At 39.3% G+C, this 21405-nt stretch overlaps 1 protein-coding gene across 1 annotated transcript in view; it reads right to left on the bottom strand.

Moving 5' to 3' along the window:
- The window catches only part of XB5951253.S (provisional ortholog of Mov10 RISC complex RNA helicase S homeolog), a 111418-nt gene that overhangs the window by 12433 nt on the left and 77580 nt on the right, over nt 1-21405 (bottom strand). Inside the window, exons 16-18 of the mRNA XM_041583711.1 lie at nt 9700-9817; nt 6420-6611; nt 4596-4661 (exon numbers count right to left, since the gene is read on the bottom strand). Coding sequence (XP_041439645.1) covers nt 4596-4661; nt 6420-6611; nt 9700-9817 — 376 coding nt within the window. The remainder of the gene's footprint in view (nt 1-4595; nt 4662-6419; nt 6612-9699; nt 9818-21405) is intronic.

The following is a 21405-nucleotide window of genomic DNA, read 5'->3' as shown; positions in this document are numbered from 1 at the left end:
GGCTAAAACTCTCAGTCAGGGAACTGCTGGGAATGTACAAATTGTGAATTCAACACTGTGGCCTAATAATGCACAGTCACAGGCAAAATACAGTGCTAAGGAAAGGGATTCACCTACAATGCAAAACCGTGCAGCAAATCCAAATGAAAAAATACTGCTTTCACTGTGGTTCAACGCAACACACTGCAAATTGTTACATGTCCTGCAAAAGCTGTACAGTAGGTACAGTAGGACATTTTTTTAAGATCTGCCGTTGTTCTGCTAAAGATGTTCATGAAGTCCCTACTACAAATGTTACAGTATTAAGTGTGGATAAAGCTGATACATTTATTCCAGACAAGTTTATATGCACTGTCAGTGTCAGTACTGCTTCTGCTGACAAGGGGCACTGCATTAACCAAATGCTTGATACAGGTTCAGCTGTTTCTATACTACCAAAGGATATTTTCTTGAAATAATTTGCAAAAGATCCGCATGTTGCACCTGCCCTGAAACTGGTCAGTTACTTAAAGGATCCAATCCCTGTGCTTGGTTGCTTGCCAGTGACTGTACAATTTGAATCAAATACTGCAAAATTTGACTTTTATATTGTGAATAAGCTATACTTGGAACGGATCTCTTTGCTGCATTACACCTACAATTATTAAATTTCACCACAAAGCAACACTTCACTGTACACAAAGTTAAGTTGAGACCAGATGTAAACCAATACCATTCCCTCATTCAGCATGGGAAAAACTTGCTATTGATATTGTGGGTCCTTTTACAGATACTCCTATAGACTGCAAATTTGCTATAACCTAGACTATTACAGTAAATGGCCTGAAATTGCATTTGTTTTTTCATATAACATCAGCTACAGTAATAACATTACTTCACTTCAGCTTACTTCACCCGCGTCTTCGCAGAGTTCAGCAGGTTCTTTTTTAGGGGAGGGCCCCCAGTCAAAAAGAAGCGCAAGACACGGAGAGGACATGGACGAAAATCACAGGCCCAAACGCCAAGTAACATGGAAGAAGCGCAGGTAACTAATGTCATTAATTTATCTGCATATGCTTTAAAGACTAATGAACTTTCTGTTTTAAGTAAAGGACTAAATTTTGTTCCTACGTACACTGCGCCACCTTTTGCAATGACGATTGATTTATTTAAATTCACTAGAAGTTTAAAATTAAAAGTGCATTTTTCGGATAAAAACGTAGATCAAAAGGATAGCTTTGTAAGAACATTAAAGGCAAAATTGGGTACAAAGGGCAATTTCGTTCCTCCTGGTATTTTTCCAACCATTGATACTTTTGAAACGTTGGTAATGGCTGACATCAACAAATATCTAACGAAAAATAAAAACAAACATAATAAAAATCTTTCATTCGTTGAGCAGGAGGCATTGAAAACACTGCAAAGTAACAGTGAAGTCATCATTACCAACGCTGATAAAGGGGGTGGAATTGTTTTACTAAACAGAATTGATTACGAGACAGAGGCTGAACGGCATTTACTTAATACGGCTCATTACAAAAAATTGAACACTGACCCTACCCTTGGGTTTAAAAATGAGCTTAATATTATTTTAAATGCCGCTGTGATGGAAGGGTTAATAACTGAGGATGTTTCCCGCTTATTGTTTACACAACATCCTAAAATACCACATGTCTATTTTCTGTCCAAGGTGCATAAAAGCCTCATTAACCCTCCAGGAAGACCAATTCTTTCTAATGTGGACTCATTATGGCAACCCCTTGCCATTTATATTGATATGTTCCTCCAGGAGATTTTACCATCCCTGAAACCATGCCTTACCGACACCACTGAGTTCCTGACTAGGCTTAACGAGGTTATTTTACCTGACCAAGATTTTCTATTATGCTCATTAGATGTAAAAGATCTTTTCACCTCTATTCCCCATGCAGATGGCATTGAATGCATACGTAGTTATCTATCTAATTCGGATATACCGGATTTCAAAATTACACTTATTTGTCAGCTTTTGGATTTGGTCCTAACCAAAAATTATTTTACATACAATGATGAGTACTTCTTACAGTTACAAGGCTGCGCCATGGGTGCCAACATGGCACCTGCATATGCCAACATCTTTATGGATAACTTCGAAAAAACTCATATTTTTTCTGATTCTGATTTCAATCAGCTCATCTGCCAATACATGCGGTATGTAGATGATACCTTTTTTATTTGGTTGGGATCATCTGATATGCTTAATGAATTTGTAAATCATTTAAACACTGTACACCCTACGATCAAATTTACCTTTGAGGCCAATCCCTCTACACTACACTTTCTTGATGTTAATATTAAGGTTTTGAATTCTAAGCTAGTTACCACGGTATACACTAAACCTACAGATAGAAATAATCTACTTAGACCTACTAGCTTTCATCCCCCTGGTCTTTTTAAAGGATTGCCAAGAAGCCAACTACTGCGGGTGAAGCGCATTGCATCCTCTCCCGAACTTTATGATAAGGAATCCAGTATCATGGTACAGAGATTTCTTGAGAAAGGATACGATTCTGGGATGCTTATGAATACAAAAAGAGAGGTAGAAGTAATCCCACGTGAAGAAGCTCTTGTACGAAAAGCTAGGAATAGGTCCACTTCACAGAGGATTCCCTTTATTACCTCCTTTGATACAAACTCCAAAAGGTTAAAACAGACAGATCTTAAAGCATTGGCAAATTCTGTCCACTGATCATAAATTTGGACACCTGTTTGGGCTGCCACCTTTGTTTTCCTACAGAAGGGGAAGAAATATAGGGGAACTTATTAAAAACAAAAAATCCAACAAAAATGTGGAAAAAAAAGTGTTAGTACCATTGCAGGCTCCCAGAAATGTGGCACTTATCCCTGCAGGAATTGTGGCCACTGTAACGCTATTATACCTGGGTCATATGTGACTCATCCCCAACAAGGCACTAAACACGCAATTTGCGGCTTTTTTATGTGTGATACAAAGGATGTCATTTACAGCTTGAAATGTCCCTGTGGGTTATTGTACATATGACAAACCAGTAGGGCTATCAAATTGAGGTTAAATGAACATAAGTCCACTATTCGTACATACAAGCCCCTGGAGACAGCTGTAAAGGTTGAGACTAAACCTGCCAAATATAAAAGCGAAACTTGGTTGGCTAAACACTTTTTTTCCAAAACCCATCAACTCTCTCAATTGCGTTGGCAGATACTTGAAAAATTTTTTCCCAAAGCTGGCATGGATAGAAAGAAATTATTACTACAGAGAGAATGTTTTTGGATATGGCGTTTACAAACTCGCCACCCAAAAGGGTTAAATGAAGAATTTAATCTGAGTTGCTTTTTATAACATTTTTTCTTTACTAATTTATATTCCTTTTTCTCTATTTTTTTCTTTCCTTTAGATAATCAGTTTGCAGTCATACGCCTCAGGGAAAGTTTTCATACCAAAATTCCTGCTAGGGTAAGAGTAATAAATAATATCTCAAATTACAACCTAATGGATAGAGGTAGAACTAATCTGAATTTAGATTAAATCCAATTATTTCAAACTCAAGTAAATAGATTTATTCTTTTGAGTTTTGTTTAAAATTGTTTAAAAAGGTTTTTCTATGAGCATTTAGTAGATCTGTTACAATGTATATTTTTTCTAACATTTTTATGACATTTGTTAAACACTGTATTACATTTGATATTGTGATTTTTTGTATTGAATGTTATTATTTTTATTGCACTGGATACTTTAGTCTTGCAGATGTTGATTAATTTTTTTTTGAATACAGCTTTGTACTAATATAAATACAAGCAATGCAAGAATCGACTGAAATACATTTTTATTCGTTTTTATCCATCTGTATGGAACGAACACCACAATGTTTTTGTCACTTTTTTAAAAAAAAATTTTTCAAAAAATTTTTCTCCAATGTTTGTTTAACACAGTTTTACATCAATACAAACGAAAATATTGCAAGTATAAATTGAAATATATTTTTATTAGTTTTTATATATTTTTACAAAACGAATTTTATAACTTTTTGTCACTTTTTTTAAAAAAAAAATTTTCAAAAAATTTTTTTACTAAGTTTTTTTCATGGACTTTTTCAACGAATTTTTGTAGTTTGGATTAATTTTTCGTTTTGTCCTATATGTATGCACTTGCACTTATTGTCATTAATTGAATGTAACATGTTTCACTAATTAACTTAATTGATATGCTTTTAAATACTAATGTGCACTAATATCCGGTATGCTTGAGAAAGGGGTCACGCCCCGAAACTTGCATCCGCAATAAACGAGCAAGGTTTAACCTGCTGAAATTACCCATGTTGTGCCGGTGTGTCCTGTTCCTGTGTTTATACAAATGGCCTGTAGATGTCACTGTGCTCAAAACATACTGTGCATACTTTCTATACAACTTGAGGTGTTAGAGTTGCTTACTGTTGTGTAATGGCTGCATGAACCTGCTAATGAGGAACTGTTATACTCTACTCACCCTCGGCTACCAAAACATAACAACTGCCCTGCTGTATACACTTATTGAAAGGAAGACCAGCGATCTGTGACCCTTACAATAATGCTATTCATATGACAAAATAATTTTAGCTTACCTTTAAATCCTTAATATTAGGAACATGTGAAAATGTCTTATGAACAGCTTTGTTAATCTTTTCCACCTGAAAAAAAACAAAATCATTACAATCATTACATCATTAAAATCATTACATTTGCATCAAATGCTATATATATTCACAAGCCAATTTTGCTTAGTTAATATAACCAAATATGCATAATTGCTACCACATTCTGATTTGTTACAAGTAAAATGTATTTGCGGTTCTGTCCTATTAAAGTTGTGCAAATGTGTGTTTCAGCTATACTGGGATGTTACACTTGCAGTTTAATGTAGAGGGCATACTGAATGTGTAGCCACTGTGTGCTCACTGTGATTACTGTAAAAAAAGATGTGTAAAATAAATTGAAAATGGGTGTTTTATTTTATGTCATGCCAGATTTGCTGCAGCTACTTTACACAGTTTCAGAAATTTGTAAGTTCTATCGGAATTTGCTAAAAGGAAAAGCTTTTTACATTGTGCTAAATTATTCCATGTTTGTTTTTCACCACATACAGTAATACATCTGCCTCTTAAAGTCTCAGTTACTCTGCATAACCCTATTTAAAGCTTACTGAATAAAACCAATCATGCTCTTTAGCATATCTGTTAACACGATAGTAAGTATTTCACCCATGCTGAAGCTCACTAAATGATTCCATATTTAGGCTACTATACATCATATATGTACAGGTATGGGACCTGTTATCCAGGAGGCTCAAGACCTGGGGTTTTCCTGATAAGTCTTTCTGTGATTTGGATCTCCACCCCCCCCCCCCAAAAAAAACCTGAAAAATCATTGAAACATGAATCAAACCCAGTGCCAAATTTCAAAGAGGCCTCCCCTGTACCTCCTCTCCAGGGTCGCACACAAGCACATTCTTTTAGCTCATGCACATAGCACAGGGGACAGGATGCATAGAAAACTTCAGCGCACCTAGACCCCAGTGCTCCGTATGTGAGCAAAATTCTGGTGTAGCATGCCACCCTAGCCTTTGTAGCCTCATCACAAATCATTGCCTGATCAAACCCAATAAGACATCTTTGTCTTCAATAAGGATTAGTCATATCTTAGTTCGGATAATGTCCTGTTTTATTATTATAAAGAAAAAGGGAATATTTTTTTTTTCTAAAATGTGGATTATTTGCTTAAAGGGATACTGTCATGGGAAAACATGTTTTTTTTTTAAAAAAAAAAAAATACATCACATTACACTGAAAACCTTCTCCCACCAGCATCCCATTAGCAGAACAGTGGGAAGGTAACCAGATAACAGCTCCTTGGTAGATACAAGAACAGCACTCAATAGTAAAAATCCATGTCCTCAGTTACATTGAGTAGAAGAAACAAAAGCCTGTCAGAAAGCAGTTCTGAGACGGCTGCCTACACACCAATATTACAAGTGAAAAAAAAATACACACTTGTTAGGTTAGGAATTACATTTTACATGGTATAGTGAATTATTTGCAGAGTAAACAGGGTAATTAAGAAATTAAAGCTACACCATAAAAACCATGATAGAATCCCTTTAAAATGGAGTCTGTGATAAATGGCCTTTCATAATTCAGAGCCTTCTGAATAACAGGTTTCTGGAAAACATATCCCATATCTGTACTAATATACAGTGTACTGTAATTAGTATCAGATTTACTCTTTCACAGCCCTAAGTAATAAAATATTGTTGTAACCAAATGCCCTCTGGAAATATGTCGTATTCTTTTGTTACATAGGGAGCCAGAGATAATTTTTTCAAAATTCTCCTAGCAGGGAGATCATTTAGGGTACCTTTAAACCAAAAGGAGAAGGCAAGTAGGTATTACCTGTTTCCTGTAAGGAGAGATTATGCCAATTTCCTTTGGGGAAATCTTAGCCAATCCTTTCTTGCCTTGTGTCTTCAGCAGTTCTTGAAGGTAAAATATAACCTCTTGAATCTCAGCTGGATTGAAGAAAGATGGACTATTTTCTTCCCTCATATCAGCACCCAACACACCATGGAAGATAATGGGGAAGTCCTTGAAGGGGATGTAAAGGCAAAAATATAAAATCCCATTTTTACTTTCGTTAATGAAAAATAAATCTGTATCCAATATACTTTAATTAAAAAATGTCTACTGTTTTTATAAATTCCCCCTTCTTTTACTGCTGTGAATAGGAATTGTCAGACGGTCCCCAACTGCTGTGCAGGTAAATGATCATACTTTCAAATGGCAGGGGAGCACCCCACCTTACTTCCCAGAACTCGAGCAGCAATGTTGGATTCCCTATAGAGATTTGTATCCAGAGACTCAGTGCAGTCTTTATAATCTGATTATTACCGTAATCAGTCTTGCTATATTGGCTTCTATGGCAGATATTATTTGACTTGTCTGTTTTGATAATTTATGACTATCCCTAAGCTTAGCCTCCCAACTGAAGCCCAGACCACACTGAGCATGTGCGAGTCTTGATATTGCAGAAATGTCTAACAAAGTTACAAGATGACAGCCCCCTGCGCCAACTTTGAAAGCATAAATCATTTGTCTTATTAGGCTGCTAGTGCAGTAAGTTCATGTTTATATTTAGTATACAAAATACAGCATTTGTAACATTGTTGTATTTTAGACTTTAGTTGCCCTTTAAAGATAATGAAAGTGTTTTAAGATTTGTACATTTCAGCATGAGAGTAGCATTCAATGGTACATTCTCTACCTGAACTGGGGTTCTAAGTGGTGTTTCTATGGTTCTGTATTAAGTTAATTTGTATTTTTTCTGTTTTTAACTTGCAAGATGTTATTGAAAGCAATGTATCTGTGTTTGTTTATGATACAAAACATTTAAAAAAAATAGTTTTTTAAAATAGTTAAAAAATATATTAATTACATCACTACTTAGACTAAATTGTACTATGTTTAATGTAATATGCAATAAAGTGCATCAAGATTAAAAAAAAAACCTAATTCAGCATGTATCATTGTGCATATACACAGTTTATCTGAGGGTATGGAAAAAAAGCAGTCTACCTTTAAGAGAATAAACCCTGAGTGAGAAGGAGCCAGGAGGGCCTTTTTATATTAAACTTTAAGCAAGATATGCCGATTGTGTATTCAGCACAAGGTGCAGCGCACCATACCATGCCCTAGGCCTGTGTCTGCCACAACTCCCTTACTTGCAAATCTGAATTACACACAGGTTAAGGGATGAGTAGGGGCAGAAGGCGGGTACCTACCTGCCTCCCCCCTACAATTATTACAGCATTGCCAAATACTTTATTTATGAGGTTGCCACAGGTTTCTGTACACTGAAATGGAGCAAAGGGACCTGCCGCGATTGATCTAAATAGAAAGGCACAAAGCAAAGTGCTAACAAATAGCAGTTATATGCACTTTGCAACCTGCTTTCCTGCACTTAAATTACCTCTTATATCTTCAAATGAACCCTGTGGAAAATACATGGGGGTCCGTTTACTAAAGTGCGTTAAAAATATTCGCACAATATATAGACAGAATTTTCGCCAAATATGTTATCGCCAGTTTACTAACCTGCGGTAAATATAAATTTGCGAATTTTCTTGCGCAAGAATAATTGTTCGCCAGTTATCGCATTTGCTGAAAATAACGCTACGTACACATTAACGCATGGTTTACTAAACAGCGAAATGTGCTAAAGACAAAATTAACGCCAGAATATTCGCAAACTTTTACCGCCACATATGAAGTGGCGTAAAAGTATTTTTTCTGCCAGAAAATTCTCAAGGGGCAGGAAATATCCCATAATAATGTTTTTTTTTTACCCATCATTCTTTGCTGACAGGAGAGAGATCTGTAGCTATTGCTGACAGGATGTTTTGGCTTCTGCTTCTATCTGGTGCAACAGCAGCAGTTTCAGCTCAGAGTCGTATTATTGGCAGTGGCATCACAGTCCAAGGATTCGTCAGCCTCTACACTTTTTGGTTTCATTGGGATTGGCTACATTAAACTGTGCATTTCTATGAAGCAAAGAGATTGACTGGTATCATTTCCTATGATTCTATTGGCAGAAGAGTTTATATGATGCAGACATGTTTGATTGGTATTACTCTGGTGATGTTGTTGGATGGTATAATCATCAGTCAATAAAGTTTATAAGTTTTGAAGATGCATTTCTGGCCATAAATGTCACAGTAAAAATTGCCATAATAACCGCCATAAAACAAGACTATTTTATAGCATAAATATTCGCAAAAACGTAATTTTTCGCCAGAAAATTCGCAACTCGCTAAAATTACCGCTAACGTAAGCTGGTTCCTTAACGTAGTTACCGCAAGTGATCGCAATGACTTCTGAGCGCATCGCTGTTTAGTAAACTTAGTCGCTGCGAATATTCTGGCGTAAAAATATTCTCAGCGATAACATGCGGAAACTTAAAGTCAGATTTACCGCACTTTAGTAAACGGACCCCATGGACTCCGGACTTCCTATTTATCGGTTAATAAGATTTTATCTAAACTAACAATTGTTACCTCAGCAGATCCCTGTTGACTTGTTCAGTTCAGTTTGTCTATCCAACTAGTCTGTATGTACGAAATTGATTAGATAGTAAAAATTGTGTTGTATAAACACAGCGATGATGTTTTAAGGTGCCCTGGCTTCTGAAGCTTTAGGCTAGTGACATGAGGGGGGGGGGGGATTTGGTGTGAAATGAGCCTGCTGAAATATGCAGCCCCTATAGGAGAAGTAGCCTCCTCGTGTTCACTGAAGGAACCATTATGTCAGCTCCGTCTCAAAGCTCTCGAATTTAGAATAAACCACCGCTTATCACCAAAATTAAGATTTTAGTAGGATATTGTATATATCCATAGATTTTACACAAACACCTCAGTGGCAAGGTGATTTATTACTTCAAGTACGTGGGGTACTTGTTTAGATTAAATTGTGTTTTGTAAAAAGACAGCTCACAATTTTCAATGTATCCTTTCACCTCTGCACCGCATAGTCCATTTCAATCCATTTATTCAAAAGACACCTTTTTTTAGCCAGGACTTGGATCTAGGGCAAGTTACAAAGTGTAGAGTTGGTCGTGCAAGGCAGCTCTTTTCTTACTGTTTGCCATAGAAGAGGAGTGAATAAGTCTGCAGCACACTACCTTTTTTGGAAGCATCTCCCATTTGCAATAGGAGTATGTGATCATTTCATCTGCAACTGCCTGGAGCTCATTATCATAAAATAACTCATTTGGAATCTTCAGAATGCTTGGATGGGACCTAATAAAGTAAAGATAACATTACAGATATATGATAAATATATTTTACTATTATTTAGCTTTGCACCTGGACAGACATTCAAACATACAGATTTAGCAGGGGTATTTCTGTAGAAATAAGTCAAATCAACTGGACTTGCTGTATTTTTTCTTAAAGATATTTCACCAGTCATCTAACTGGCTCTCAATTCTGAATTGAGAAAGCCAGTTTGATGACTGGTGAAATGTCTTTAAGAAAAAAAAACACAGCAAGTCCAGTTGTTTTGACTATTTTCTAAAGATATACCGTGACCTGGATGAATGAGAATCTTCACAAACATTTAGCAGGGGTATCTGCTGCACCAAAGAGTAATAAGTCTTATATTTTACATAGGAATAGCATTAAATTGTCATACATTGGGGGGCGGAGCCAACTACCACTGAACATGGACACTTGAGCCTTGAGCTCCGTGTCATATTGAGCCAAAACTCGACATTAACTGCGAAGATCGAGATATTTCAAGCATATATTTTACATATATACTCAGGGGAGGTATGGCACCTAAACTCCAGCAAAAAAAGCAAGCTCTACTGTCACAGTGTACTTTGCTGTGCAAACGGCTGCTGAACAACAAGCTCCGGGAGGCACCATCTTGGATGTCGCGCAGCCTGACCAGATTTTTGAGCCCTTGCGAGACGGGGATCTGCATCGCTCATCTACCGAGGAACTTAAAGCTATGCTTTTGGACCTTAAGCATACTCTGCAAGCTGATATTAAACTATCGTCCACGGACATACGCATGGAGCTGCAAGAAATAGGCAACCGTACATCGCATATTGAAGCTAAGATGGAGGACTTTGCATAATGAGTTGGCTGATAACCAGGCTAAAGCTGACAAAGAAATAGAACGGCAATAGAACGGCTTGCTAATAAAGTAGCAGATTTAGAAGACCGTTCCCGCAGAAACAATTTAAAACTGCATGGCATCCCGGAATCAGTGCTGGCACAGGACCTGGAAGAATACCTGGCGGGCCTACTCAAGGTAATTATGCCTGACACCCCGCAACAAGAATTATTAATTAACATAATTCACAGGATGTCTTAACCAAACTGCATTTCTTTCATGTCAAAAATTGCTACGCTCGGCTCGTCGCAAGGAAACTTGGCCGGCTCAATATTCGGATTTACAAATTTACTCTGATTTATCCCAGGCTACTTTGGCAAAGCGACGGGCGTTTTTAGAAACCACCAAGATCCTTCAGGATAACAATATCTCATACCGGTGGGGTTTCCCGGTAAAGCTTGTGGTTAACAGACAAGGTACAACTGCTTCTCTTGCCGCTCCAGAAGAAGCCAGAAAGGCCCTTCGCAGGTGGAATCTACTTAACACCACATAAACAAGTGCAAAGGCTGTGTAAAGAATGGCAAGAGGGGTAATGTATGTGTCACGGTCGGCACTCAACACCAGAACAAATGCCAAGCACCCTGCTCTCGGCTCGTGCTTCACCTGTAGTGTGACCACCTTTGGCTTCGGGAGGAGCCTTCAGCTACTTGGATGCCACCAGGACTTAAACGAGAGGTGCAAGGCCAGATGTTCTGGATAGGCAGAGGGGCACAACTGTTTAGCGAGAATCTTTGGGCAGAAGGTCGTAGTACAAGGCGTTAGGCAATAGAGTAGTCAGATCAGGCCGGGTCGGGGCAGGCAGAGAATAAACGTAGTCAGGCAGGCAAGGGTCACACCAGACAGTCAATCAGAGGGGTTAAGCAGAATAAAAGTCGGTATTCAGGCAGGGGTCAGGATATGGAGAGTAGAATCGTCAAAAGCCAGGCAGGGGGTCACAACAGGAATCAAACAGGTTCAAAACAGATTAAGCAAAAGCTCAGAAACACCAGGAACAAACTCCTATCACGGGCAGCGTGTAAAAAGAAAATGTACCTTTAAGTACTTTTTAAATTTCACGCCTGCGCCTTTAATTCCCAAGGAGGCGCCACTCGCTCCCTAAAATGCCGGCACCTGAGGCGCATAAGCCTTATGCGGCGGGCGTCCCCGCCGGGGGGGTGGCAGGCGTCCCTGCTGTCCCCCCACTAGACCACCAGGGTGAGCTTTTATCACAGTATGCAGCTGACTTTACCTGTGCTAGGTACTATAACTTATCTCTGTCTTCACCTACTTCATCTATGGCTCTAGAAATTGGGGTGTAACACCCTTTCGCCCATCTGTTCTCTTTCAACCGTCCTTACCTCCCCCCACATTCCCAGTTCAGACACCATTTGGGATCTATTTGGGCCCAGCTCTACTTAGTTATCTGCGCCATCCGAAGCTACATATATATGGTTATTCTATGGCAGGTTTCCCCCCTTATTTTATTATTGTTTTGGTTTCTTACTGTTTTTTTCATACCTCATTCCAGGCTGCTTTTTTTCTTCTTAAAGGGTCCTAATATAATAATGTTATTGTATTTTCTACATGTATGGGTCTCAGCTTCTCTAAGCAACGTTATATTGATGATTCAGCTGGTGGTGAAGCAAACATGTTCTACATATTATGGTTAAATTGTACTGCCTAAATGCCAGGGGACTTAACCCTTTAAGTGCCAGCAGAATTTCACATTTTGGTTACGCGAAATGCCAGCCGTTTTTGAAACATTTTGTGCTCTCTCACTTTAGGGGCATTTTCTGAGGGGAAACCTATAGTTTACCTAGGAAAACTATACATTGTTTTTTTCGGTAGAAACTGAGCTTTCTAAATCTGCCTGAGTTTTCATGTATTTCCACCTGTGCAAAAAAATTTATAGTGCTAAATACCAAAAAAAAATGAAAAATTACCATTTTTCATCGTATATCAATTTATACCAGAAAAATATTTCATTTTACGGATGAAAATCCAACTGATTTGGAAAGCCTTATGTCTCTCGAACGTGCCAATACCAGATATGTATAGTTTTAGGGAGATTTAGGACTTCTGTACCTCAAAAACTCCCGGCAGTATATTGCCGAATTTTGAAAGCACTAAGGCAGAAAACGGCATGCTTTAGATTCCAAGGCAAAAACTCCTGAAACCGTAGGTTTACCCCAGAAAACCATGCATTTTTGAAAAGTACACATTCTGCCGATTACAAAATGGGTAACTATGTCTCTCTAATCCCAACTACCAAACATAAAAGCTTGTCTGAACATAGCGGTTTTTCAAAAAAAAATTCAAAATTCTGAAAAATCATTGCAAAGGTTTTATTTTGCTGCTCCGCATATCCCAAACTATATTAGGTACCAAGAAAAAGCACCTGAAATATGATTGCCAGGGGTCCACTGAACAGTTTGATACCCATTATGCATAGGTTTACCAAAGTATCTGGCATTTAGAGACACCAATATGAAGTTAGCACATCCAAATTGATCAGGACTTTACTTCAGCTACTGAGAAATCAACACATTGACTGCATTTTTTGTGGGGTAAAAACACAGAAATATATGTTTACCCCCCAAACCCATATATTTTTGGAAAGTACACATTCTACAGAATCTAAAATGGGTACCCATGCCTTTCTGCTCCAAACTACTGAGTCGCAAGGCTTTCCCAAAATTGTCGGTTTTGGTGAAATATGTGAAAATTGCCTCAAACCTTCAACTTCCCAGCACCATATCACCCATGTATCATTATGTACTAAGAAAAAGCACCCTAAATATGATTGCCAGGGTTCCTCTGAACATTTTGGTGGCCATTGTTCATAGGTTTACCAAAGTATCTGGCATTTAGAGGCCCCAAAATGAAGTTAGCGCATACAAACAGTCCCGTGGGTAACTTCAGCTAATGAAAAATCAAACACATTGACTGCATTTTTGTGGGGTAAAAACACAGAAATATATGTTTACCCCCAAAACCCATATATTTTTGGAAAGTACACATTCTACTGAATCTAAAATGGGTACCCATGCCTTTCTGCTCCAAACTACTGAGTCGCAAGGCTTTCCCACAATTGTCAGTTTTGGTGAAATATGTGAAAATTGCCTCAAACCTTCAACTTCTCAGCACCATATCACCCATGTATCGTTACACACCAAGAAAAAGCACCCTAAATATGATTGCCAGGGTTCCTCCAAACAGTTTGGTGGCCATTGTTCATAGGTTTACCAAAGTATCTGGCATTTAGAGGCCCCAAAATGAAGTTAGCGCATACAAACAGTCCCGTGGGTAACTTCAGCTAATGAAAAATCAACACATTGACTGCATTTTTGTGGGGTAAAAACACAGAAATATATGTTTACCCCCAAAACCCATATATTTTTGGAAAGTACACATTCTACCGAATCTAAAATGGGTACCCATGCCTTTCTGCTCCAAACTACTGAGTCGCAAGGCTTTCCCACAATTGTCGGTTTTGGTGAAATATCTGAAAATTGCCTCAAAGCTTCAACTTCTCAGCACCATATCACCCATGTATCGTTACGCACCAAGAAAAAGCACCCTAAATATGATTGCCAGGGTTCCTCCAAACAGTTTGGTGGCCATTGTTCATAGGTTTACCAAAGTATCTGGCATTTAGAGGCCCCAAAATGAAGTTAGCGCATACAAACAGTCCCGTGGGTAACTTCAGCTAATGAAAAATCAACACATTGACTGCATTTTTGTGGGGTAAAAACACAGAAATATATGTTTACCCCCAAAGCCCATATATTTTTGGAAAGTACACATTCTACCGAATCTAAAATGGGTACCCATGCCTTTTTGCTCCAAACTACTGAGTCGCAAGGCTTTCCCACAATTGTCGGTTTTGGTGAAATATCTGAAAATTGCCTCAAAGCTTCAACTTCTCAGCACCATATCACCCATGTATCGTTACGCACCAAGAAAAAGCACCCTAAATATGATTGCCAGGGTTCCTCCAAACAGTTTGGTGGCCATTGTTCATAGGTTTACCAAAGTATCTGGCATTTAGAGGCCCCAAAATGAAGTTAGCGCATACAAACAGTCCCGTGGGTAACTTCAGCTAATGAAAAATCAACACATTGACTGCATTTTTGTGGGGTAAAAACACAGAAATATATGTTTACCCCCAAAACCCATATATTTTTGGAAAGTACACATTCTACCGAATCTAAAATGGGTCCCCATGCCTTTCTGCTCCAAACTACTGAGTCGCAAGGCTTTCCCAAAGTTGTCGGTTTTGGTGAAATATCTGAAAATTGCCTCAAAGCTTCAACTTCCCAGCACCATATCACCCATGTATCATTACGTACTAAGAAAAAGCACCCTAAATATGATTGCCAGGGTTCCTCTGAACATTTTGGTGGCCATTGTTCATAAGTTTACCAAAGTATCTGGCATTTAGAGGCCCCAAAATGAAGTTAGCGCATACAAACAGTTCTGTGGGTAACTTCAGCTAATGAAAAATCAACACATTGACTGCATTTTTGCGGGGTAAAAACACAGAAATATATGTTTGCCCCCCAAAACCCATATAGTTTTGGAAAGTACACATTCTACCGAATCTAAAATGGGTACCCATGCCTTTCTGCTCCAAACTACTGAGTCGCAAGGCTTTCCCACAATTGTCGGTTTTGGTGAAATATCTGAAAATTGCCTCAAACCTTCAACTTCTCAGCACCATATCACCCATGTATCGTTATGCACCAAGAAAAAGCACCCTAAATATGATTGCCAGGGTTCCTCCGAACAGTTTGGTGGCCATTGTTCATAGGTTTACCAAAGTATCTGGCATTTAGAGGCCTCAAAATGAAGTTAGTGCATACAAATAGTCCTGTGGGTAACTTCAGCTAATGAAAGATCAACACATTAACTGCATTTTTTGTGGGGTAAAAACACAGAAATATATGTTTACCCCCCAAACCCATACATTTTTGGAAAGTACACATTCTACAGAATCTAAAATGGGTACCCATGCCTTATTGCTCCAAACTACTGAGTCGCAAGGCTTTCCCAAAGTTGTCGGTTTTGGTGAAATATCTGAAAACTGCCTCAATGCTTCAACTATCCAGCATCATATCACCCATGTATCATTACGTATCACAAAAAAGCACCCAAATTGTGATTGCCAGGGGTCCTCCAAACAGTTTGGTGCCCACTGTGCATAGGTTTACCAAAGTATATGGCATTTAGAGGCCCCAAAATGAAGTTAGCACATACAAATTGTCCTGTGGGTAACGTCAGCTAATGAAAAATCAGCACATTGTCTGCATTTTTGTGGGGTAAAAACACAGAAATATATGTTTACCCCCCAAACCCATACATTTTTGGAAAGTACACATTCTACAGAATCTAAAATGGGTACCCATGCCTTTCTGCTCCAAACTACTGAGTCGCAAGGCTTTGCCAAATTTGGCGGTTTTGGTGAAATATCTGAAAATTGCCTCAAAGCTTCAACTTTCCAGCAACGTATTGTCCATGTATCATTACCAGCATAAAGCATCCTAAATATAAACATAGGGGTCTACTAAATAGTTTGATGCCCAATGTGCATAGATATACCAAACTATGTGGCGCACAGAGACCCCCAAATGACAATATGTATAGACATTTTCACGGCTGACGCGCTGGCTGCTGCAACATAACCACCCGGTGTGTGTATTATGCGACATTAGACCACCTAACAGTACAGAGACCCCAGAAATCCATATATTTTCAGAAAGTACACATTCTGACGAATCCAATATGGGTAAATAAGTGTTTCTACTACAAACTGCCAAACTGCAAAGCAATGCTGAACATAACGTTTTTTATCAAATTTCTGAAAATCGTCACAAAGCTTGATTTTTACCCCATTATATGCCCCACATTTCGTAACTTATCAGCATAAACATCCTAAATATGAACGCCAGGGGTCTACTGAACACTTTGATGCCCAATATGCATAGATATACCAAACTATGTGGCGCACAGAGACCCCCAAATGACAATACTGTATATACATTTTCACGGCTGACGCGCTGGCTGCTGCAATATAAGCACCTGGTGTGTGTATTATGCGACATTAGACCCCCCTAACAGTACAGAGACCCCAGAAAACCATATATTTTCAGAAAGTACACATTCTGACGAATCCAATATGGGTAAATAAGTGTTTCTACTACAAACTGCCAAACTGCAAAGCAATGCTGAACATAACGTTTTTTATCAAATTTCTGAAAATCGTCACAAAGCTTTAATTTTACCCCATTATATGCCCCACATTTCGTAACTTATCAGCATAAAACATCCTAAATATGAACGCCAGGGGTCTACTGAACACTTTGATGCCCAATATGCATAGATATACCAAACTATGTGGCGCACAGAGACCCCCAAATGACAATACTGTATATACATTTTCACGGCTGACGCGCTGGCTGCTGCAATATAAGCACCTGGTGTGTGTATTATGCGACATTAGACCCCCCTAACAGTACAGAGACCCCAGAAAACCATATATTTTCAGAAAGTACACATTCTGACGAATCCAATATGGGTAAATAAGTGTTTCTACTACAAACTGCCAAACTGCAAAGCAATGCTGAACATAACGGTTTTTATCAAATTTCTGAAAATCATCACAAAGCTTGAATTTTACCCCATTATATGCTCCACGTTTCGTAACGTATCAGCATAAAACATCCTAAATATGAACGCCAGGGGTCTACTGAACACTTTGATGCCCAATATGCATAGATATACCAAACTATGTGGCGCACAGAGACCCCCAAATGACAATAGTGTATATACATTTTCACGGCTGACGCGCTGGCTGCTGCAATATAAGCACCTGGTGTGTGTATTATGCGACATTAGACCCCCCTAACAGTACAGAGACCCCAGAAAACCATATATTTTCAGAAAGTACACATTCTGACGAATCCAATATGGGTAAATAAGTGTTTCTACTGCAAACTGCCAAACTGCAAAGCAATGCTGAACATAACGGTTTTTATCAAATTTCTGAAAATCGTCACAAAGCTTGAATTTTACCCCATTATATGCCCCACATTTCGTAACTTATCAGCATAAAACATCCTAAATATGAACGCCAGGGGTCTACTGAACACTTTGATGCCCAATATGCATAGATATACCAAACTATGTGGCGCACAGAGACCCCCAAATGACAATACTGTATATACATTTTCACAGCTGACGCGCTGGCTGCTGCAATATAAGCACCTGGTGTGTGTATTATGCGACATTAGACCCCCCTAACAGTACAGAAACCCCAGAAAACCATATATTTTAGAAAGTACACATTCTGACAAATCCAATATGGGTAAATATGTGTTTCTACTGCATACTGCCAAACTGCAAAGCAATGCTGAACATAACGGTTTTTATCAAATTTCTGAAAATCGTCAGAAAGCTTGAATTTTACCCCATTATATGCCCCACATTTCGTAACGTATCAGCATAAAACATCCTAAATATGAACGCCAGGGGTCTACTGAATACTTTGATGCCCAATATGTATAGATATACCAAACTATGTGGCGCACAGAGACCCCCAAATGAATCTATAGCAGACAAAATTTCCATGGGCAAAACGAAGTAACATAGAACTGAGCCAAATGGTATAAAATCAGTAAAATCCAACAAAACCACAAAAATCAATGGCTTTTTTTTTTTAGCCTAATGTAATTAACGGTCAGAATCAAAGTTTGATTATTTTAGCATAGCTAAATAGGTTTTACAGATAGAAATAAGCGAACAACACCTACGCAAAGCTGAAAATGAAATAAAATGGCTAAACATGCAATAAAATGGCTAAAAATGTACAAATATCACTGAAATTGCAATATAATCACCGAAATAACATACAAAAGGTATTGCGCGGTGCAATTAGCAAATACGCTATTCGCAATGGCAATAAAACAGTTTTTACAGGCAAAAATACAGACGATGCGATAAAAGAAAATAAAAACACACAAAATAGCGTATGTGTGTGTACAACAGGCAAATTGTGTGTTGTATGCGTGTTGTTTGCATGTGCAAGTGTGTGCAAGCATGTGTAAGGGCTGTGAATATATGTGACCCCCCCTGATCCCCCAAAATTGAATGTATGTGTGTGTAAGTGTGAATATAAGTGGGAATGTAAGTGTATTAGTACAATAGGTGTGTGTGGGTGTGTGTTTGTGTGTATGTGTGTGTGGGGGGGGGCACTAACCTGGGGTGGCAGGCTGTAGGTTGTCCAGGAGGGCTGCATGATGAGCTGGAATCGTCTTCATTGCTGGATCTGGTGAGTGGGCGGTGCTGTAGGGCTAGGAAGCACAGGCAGCAGCAGGGCACCTAGATTTCATTGTGCCTGCTGCTGCCTTGGGGCCCCTGGGCGATCGCGCCTCAGGGGCCACTCGTTCCCCGCTTCTGCTCGTTGCCTAGGGGCTGGGGGACGAGTATGAACGGAGCGAGCGGCTTTTTTAGCCGCTCCTCCGTTCAAAAAAAGCAGGCAGCAGGCAAACAGCAGCAGAGCACGTTTATTTTGCGTGCCTGCTGCTGCATTGGGGCCCCTGGGCGATCGCGACCCAGGGGCCCATTTTCCCTACGTAGGCTCGTTGCCTAGGGGAAGGGTAAGCTGGCAGGGACACTAAGAACGGAGCGAGCGGCTTGTAAAGCCGCTCCTCCGTTCTGAAAGTGCAGGCAGCAGCAGGGCACATATGCTGCACGTGCCTGCTGCTGCCTTGGGGCCCCTGGGCGATCGCGACCCAGGGGCCACTTGTTCCCCGCCTAGGCTCGTTGCCTAGGGGCTGGGGAACAAGCAGGAACGGAGCGAGCGGCTTTACAAACCGCTCCTCCGTTCCCAAATCTGCAAATGCTGCAGAACGTAGAATCTACGTTCTGTGGCATTTCAAGTTACTTTGCTACAGAACGTAGATTCTACGTTCTGTGGCATTTAAAGGGTTAATACCCCACAAAAAAGGAATTTGGCTCTCAATGAGGCTTATAAATACAAGGCGGACCAACACCAACCAACTTTTTGTAACAGACGCTATCCGCACAATTTTCATGCTCTTTCTCCCACTAAATCAAAAGGTGTTTCTAGCCTAATCAGTACGAAAGTTACATTCAATATGCATTGCATGTTTTCTGATCCTTCGGGTACATATTTAATCCTCCTTTGTACTTTAAACAGCTTTACACGCTGATCAATATTTATGCACCTAATGACAATCAACTGCAGTTTCTTGACAAGACTTTGGCACACCTTATGCAATATAAAAAAGGTAGATGTACCGTGGCGGGTGATTTTAACCTCACTCTTGACCCATCATGGATGTCTATAGGACTACCCAGCACCCCTTTACTCAACAGCAATTATCAAAGGCCCGTCAATTTAAAAAATTTTACACAGTTTTGCCTGTATAGATGTATGGAGAGCCCAACACCCAACAGAAAGGGATTACAGTTTTCATTCCCCCAGGTTCTTAACCCATTCTAGAATTGATTTAATCTTGTTAGACCCGCAAACTACAGCCCAAACCGATAGGACATGAATAGGGACACAATCCTGGTCAGACCATGCCCCAATTGGAATTGATGTCAGTTTGTTCCCAGATAGAAAAACTTTTACCCCCTGGAGACTCAATGATTCTCTCTTAAAACATCCAGAAATTCAGGAACACCTGAAGCAAGCTGTAACTTCTTACTTTGTAAATAATATCACTCCTGAGATAGACTGTCAAACCATTTGGCTGGCTCACAAAGCTACAATGCATGGAGAGATCATATAACAGGCTGTCAATTTCCACAAGAAAAGAGAATCTCATAAAAGGGAGTTACAGCACCAAATACATATTGCTGAACGCGATTATTACTTACATCCTACGTAAGAATTAGCTGATAAAATTCAATTAAATTATACCAAAAGCAATAAGGCAGACAAACTTTTAGTTTCTCAATTGCGTAAAAGGCAGGCCAACACAAGGATACAATGTTTAAAGGTGCGACAAAATTACTGATCCACTTCAAATAGCTAATCAGTTTGCCTCTTATTACTCCTCTCTCAAGAGTCAAGAGTCAAGTCAAGAGTGAGTTTATTGTCATTTCATCCATATACGTTTGTACAGTACACAGTGAAACGAAACAACGTTCCTCTAGGACCATGGTGCTACACAACACAACATAGATGTACCGGACAACAGACAAAAAGTGCAAGTGCAAAAATATCCAACTTCTGCAAGACAGGTCAGCCCAGTGCAGGGACAGGACAATACAGTGCACACTCAGCAGAGATGTAATATGTTAAGTAAATAATGCTAAACGTCAGACATGATGGGTGTATCATTGTGACATGACAGTAGCAAGAACATGATAAGGAACATGACAAAGTGCAGATGTGCTCATAGGGTACAACTGTATCCAATGGCTATTCATCCATACAATGGCATACAGTGGCTGTGTAACGTTGTGGAATATAGTACGGTCAGATGGAGTGTGTGTGTGAGAGAGATCTGTCCGGTCCCTGAGTATTCAGGAGCCTTATGGCTTGGGGGAAGAAACTGTTACACAGTCTGCTAGTGAGGGCCTTATGCTTCGGTACCTTTTTCCAGATGGCAGGAGTGTGAACAGTGAGTGTGAGAGGTGTGTTGGATCAGCCAAATGCTGGTGGCTTTATGGATGCAGCGAGTGGTATAAATGT

Source organism: Xenopus laevis, chromosome 2S, assembly GCF_017654675.1.
Source record: "Xenopus laevis strain J_2021 chromosome 2S, Xenopus_laevis_v10.1, whole genome shotgun sequence".
Taxonomy (NCBI): Eukaryota; Metazoa; Chordata; class Amphibia; order Anura; family Pipidae; genus Xenopus; species Xenopus laevis.
Note: the sequence above shows the minus strand (reverse complement) of the source record. Positions and strands in the feature narration are given on the sequence as shown.